The 5,000-nt window shown below is 37.4% G+C and overlaps 2 protein-coding genes across 2 annotated transcripts; both read left to right on the top strand.

The window, feature by feature from the left end:
* Positions 1–2,403: 2,403 nt before the first annotated feature.
* LOC143036662 (uncharacterized) lies at positions 2,404–3,201 on the top strand. The gene has a single exon (XM_076204218.1). The coding sequence runs from the start codon at positions 2,404–2,406 to the stop codon at positions 3,199–3,201; it is 798 nt and encodes a 265-aa protein (XP_076060333.1).
* A 39-nt stretch (positions 3,202–3,240) lies between these two features.
* On the top strand, positions 3,241–4,305 carry LOC143036663 (ATP-dependent DNA helicase Pif1-like). Its single transcript, XM_076204220.1, has one exon. It carries the CDS (start codon positions 3,241–3,243, stop codon positions 4,303–4,305), a length of 1,065 nt encoding a protein of 354 aa, XP_076060335.1.
* Positions 4,306–5,000: the final 695 nt, after the last annotated feature.

Genomic DNA, 5,000 nt, shown 5'->3' on the forward strand with positions numbered 1-5,000 from the left:
TAAATTTGGGCAAGTACCACCTATAAATCCTGCAACGATTGAAGATGAAAAATTTTTGGAGCTTTATCAGGGTAAGACGGACTTTTCCAAAAATTTCCTCAGAAACATTTTGGGCTTCAATTTAGTCTTTTCTTTTACATCTTTACGGACAAGTGGAAAATTAGAACACGAATATGAAAAGTCAATGAGTTATAAGATTCAAGGTAGAATATATCATAGAATTGGATACTTGAACCCAGAACGTCTTCAAACACCTAACTTTATGCCTTCGGATGAAAGAAAGGATTTTTGGAATAAAGGAACAGACTGTTTCTTAGACCTTTATTTTTACCACGATGTTGACAACCAAATTAAATTCAGGACTGATAAAATAAAAGACCATTTGGATTAAAAAAAAAAAAAAAAGCAGTTAAAATTTCTACAGCAAACCGAAGAAAAAGGGAAGCTGAGATGTACCAGGAGAATGAAGATATTGTACGTATAATCTTCAATTATCTCAGAAAGAATAATGATTGTCTGACTGGGATGTTAAAGGAATTAGAATCTGTAAAGGAGCTTATTAGCCATCATGTTGATGGCGTACAAACACGTGAACATAAGGGTTTGTATCATCTTCCTTCTTCGACTTCATTTGTCGGTGGTATAGTTAACTTAGATGCTGCAAATAAGCACTTGCAAATAGCCATAAACTCCCCCAATCCAGGAACAAAATCTCAGACAAGATTTTTGAGCCACGAAAATATCTTCTATGATTCTTTTCAGTATCCGTTACTAATACCACATGGAAATGTTGGTTATTCACACTCACAACAATTATTGAAAGTAGACGGAAAGAAACAGCGAATAAATGTCAGGATAACTCCTTCTTATTTCTACACTTCTATGTACATGGAGCGACAAAATATGTTCAATTATGTTACTAAATCTAGAGGATTATTTCAACAGTTTGTGGTGGATAATTATGTAAAGATGGAATCTATGAGATTGTTATATATCGAATAAATGTCAGGATAACTCCTTCTTATTTCTACACTTCTATGTACATGGAGCGACAAAATATGTTCAATTATGTTACTAAATCTAGAGGATTATTTCAACAGTTTGTGGTGGATAATTATGTAAAGATGGAATCTATGAGATTGTTATATATCGAATTAAACCAAAGTAACATTAGGAAAGAACGTACAGATATTTTGCGTTGCGAGGACGGAAAAATTAAAGGACAACGCATAATCATACCTCCAACATATATTGGAGGTCCTAGATACATGAAACAGAGACAACAAGACGCGTTAGCGTATGTCAGTAACTACGGTTCACCTGATTTTTTTATCACCTTCACTATGAATCCAGCGTGGGAAGAACTTTCTAAAGCGGCAGAACAAACAGGTGGTACATCCACGAACAAAGGACTTGATAAGTCGCATATTCAAACAGAAAGTTGATGGTTTAATCAATGATTTAACCGTGAAGAACATATTCGGTAAAGTAAAGGCCTTCTTATATAGTATAGAATGGCAAAAAAGAGGTCTTCCCACGTTCATATTCTTCTCTGGATGAGACATGCTGTTAACGCTGAATTTGTTAGCAAGATAATATCAGCAGAGCTACCCGATAAAGATAAGGAACCTGAATTGTTTGATATTGTGACGAAGTGCCTTATCCATGGTCCTTGCAAGGGATTCGATGAATCTCATTTATGTTGTCAGCAGGCTTCAGCTATAGGAGGAAAAGAATGTTGCGGAAAAGGTTTCCCCAAACCATGTAGAGGCACATTATTGTACGGCAATAATGGGTATCCAATGTACAAGAGAAAGGCTATAGGTGATGTTTATCAAAGGAAAGGAAATAACTGTTGATAATTCGTGGGTTGTACCCTATAATCCTTACCTCTGTCTTAAGTATAACGCTCACATTAACGTGGAATGTTCAAACTCTATAAAGGCTATAACATACGTAACAAAGTACGTGAACAAAGGATGTGACAGAATATTGTATTCGAAGACGGGTGAAGGCGAAGTTATTAATGAGATCAAGAACTATTAGGACTCGAGATATGTCAATTCTAATGAAGCTACATGGAGGATATTCAGGTTCCTAATACATAGGAGCTATCCTCCTGTAGTTGCTTTAGATTTACATCTAGAAGGAGAAAATGAAGTATTTTTTAGAGAAAATGTAACCACTTCGGAGTTAGAAAAGAAAATTGAAAAGGACACACATCTTACCGCTTTTTTTAATTTGTGCAAGGAAAATAAGTTTGCAGCAAGCCTTTATTATCATGAACTACCTAGCCATTTCATATTCAGTGACACTATTTCGCGATGGATAGAGAGGAAGACCAAGGCGACTGCCCTCGGTAGGATAAGAGCGGTATCTAATAAGACAGTGGAACTGTTCTATATGCGTATGCTTCTCACACATAAGAAAGGTCCTGTATCGTTTGAGAGTCTAAGGACGGTTGAAGGTGTCATATACGACTCTTACAGGGAAGCTGTTAAGGCCTTAGGTCTGCTAAACGATGAAGAAACGTGGCTAAAGACCATCATGGAAATCATTTCCTACACTAACGACAGAGATCAACTCAGAAGCACGTATGCGAGTATGTTGGTGTTCTCAGACCTAGAAGATCAGCGAGGCATATGGGAAGAAACGAAAGATCTGTTTGCAAGCGATTTCCTATATGCTAGAGGTTTAACGGAATATAACGAAGAAATATACCGTGACGCTTTAGACGATATACAAGAAAAGGTATATAACAATGGCGGAGCCAAAATTGAAGAATATGGACTACCTCCTTCAAGAGACGGTAAGAAGTCGTTTAATATAATCCGCAGAGAAAAGTCATATAATAAAACCAGGCTAGCTGAAGAAGTTAAGGAGAAACTAACAACCATGAATACAGACCAGAGACACTGTTACGATACTATCATGGAACGAGTAAAAAATTCCAAAAACTACAGTAACAATGGATTCTTCATCAACGCTCCCGGAGGCATCGGGAAATCATTCTTATTGAACGCTCTTTTGGACACTTTACGTTCAACGAAGAAAATTGCATTGGCGGTCGCATCTTCTGGCATAGCTGCAACTGTTTTACACGGAGGAAGAACAGCACACAATATGTTCAAGATTCCTATAATGGATCATAAAGATGTGCGTGCATGTAGTGTTAAGAGAAACAGCGAACATGCAAGATGACTTGAAATGACATCTTTAATCGTTTGGGATGAAGCGGTTATGGCTAATAAGAATGCCATAACTGCCTTAGATATCACCATGAGAGATGTACTGGGTAACGATCTTTTCATGGGTGGCGTAGTTTTCGTGTGTGCGGGAGACTTTCGTCAGATTCTTCCAGTTGTACGTGGAGGAGGGAGAGGTGATGAAATAGATTCTTGCATAAGATCAAGTTATTTCTGGAGCTCCTTAACACACTTGGAACTGACTAAGAATGTAAGATTGAAGAATAATGATGTTCTAAATCGTGGCTTCGCCGAAGACCTTTTAAAGTTAGGTGTGACACCTTCTGACGAATATGAATTTCCTCTTAATTTTGGAGTCTTAGTTGATAGTAGAGAAGAATTGGTGAATACAGTGTATTCTAACTTGGAAGATAACTTCTTGAACGTTTCTTACTTTGAAAAGAGAGTCATAATCACCCCAACTAACGATGACGTGGATTGTGTCAACAATATTGTTTTCAAGAGACTAAAAAATGAAGAATTCGTCTATCGGAGTGAAGATAAATCCATAGATAATGAAATGGATATTCAAACTTCAGTATACAAATCGATCAATAGCCCTTCTATACCTCTTCACGAATTAAAATTGAAAATAGGGGCTGTTGTGATGGTTTTGAGAAACATTTGTCCACCAAAACTTTGTAACGGCACAAGAATTATGATAACCAATTCAAAGAAGCATATAATAGTAGGCAATATCCTTACTGGGGCTTATAAAGATGAACAAGTAATGCTCCCTAAGGTAACTTTAGATTCTACTGTCTTCTTTAAAAGGAAGCAATTCCCCGTTAGATTATGTTATGCCATGACTATAAACAAGTCTCAAGGGCAAACATTTGATACGTGTGGGCTTCTGTTAGATAGTTCCCAATGCTTTGCTCACGGTCAACTATATGTTGCATGTTCAAGAGTGACTAGCCACGACTCCCTTATTATATACACAGGCTACAGGAAAAATGGAGACAGTTATGAACGTAAGCCAGCGCGTAACTGCGTGTATAAAGAAGTTTTTGGGGTAGTGCAGGAAGTTACAGATAAAAAAAACTCCAAGCGTAAATGAAACTATAAATTCTACGCCACTTAGGGTAGCGGAAGAAGAACCAGATCATTCTACTGTCGTTATTCCTTCAATATCTGAAGAACAAGCAATCAATATGATTATACCCGACGAGTTCTACAGGGATAACGTTGAGGCAGGTGAAGACACGGTATCGCCAATGGAAATGGTAGAAAAGATATTGGAAGTGAATGAAAATGCTGGTAAGAAATTTGAACGTCGAGAGAAGGAACTTAAAGAAGAAGCTGAAAGGCAAAAGAAGGAACTTAAAGAAGAAGCTGAAAGGCGAGAGAAGGAACTTAAAGAAGAAGCTGAAAGGCAAAAGAAGGAACTTAAGAGAGAACTACAAGAAGAAGCTGTAAGGCGAGAGAAGGAACTTAAGAGAGAACTACAAGAAGAAAGAGACAAAAACTTCAATCTTATGGTAAAGATTCTATCCAGCAGCGAAGACGAGGGACAACCTTCACCACCGAAGAGGCAAAAACTTTCTTCGGAAGATATAATTTCTATTTGTAATAAAAGTATACGATAAAACACATTTTTTTTTTTAATTTTATCCTGTTTATTTTTAATGCATCAAACAATTTAATACAAAAATTGAGTTGTTAAGGAAGGGGCGAAGCCCTGGGCGCGAAGCCGCAGGCCAAGCACCCCTGGCGAAGCCAGGGACGGCGAAGCCGTGTGCTTGTAATAATAAT

This window comes from Oratosquilla oratoria, chromosome 21 (assembly GCF_046742065.1).
Source record: "Oratosquilla oratoria isolate Oo_2021 chromosome 21, ASM4674206v1, whole genome shotgun sequence".
Taxonomy (NCBI): domain Eukaryota; kingdom Metazoa; phylum Arthropoda; class Malacostraca; order Stomatopoda; family Squillidae; genus Oratosquilla; species Oratosquilla oratoria.

Excerpts from the sequence above, each read along its gene's own strand:
- LOC143036662 (XM_076204218.1), top strand. The coding sequence starts at position 2,404 with ATGCGTATGCTTCTCACACATAAGAAAGGTCCTGTATCGTTTGAGAGT.
- LOC143036663 (XM_076204220.1), top strand. The coding sequence starts at position 3,241 with ATGGCTAATAAGAATGCCATAACTGCCTTAGATATCACCATGAGAGAT.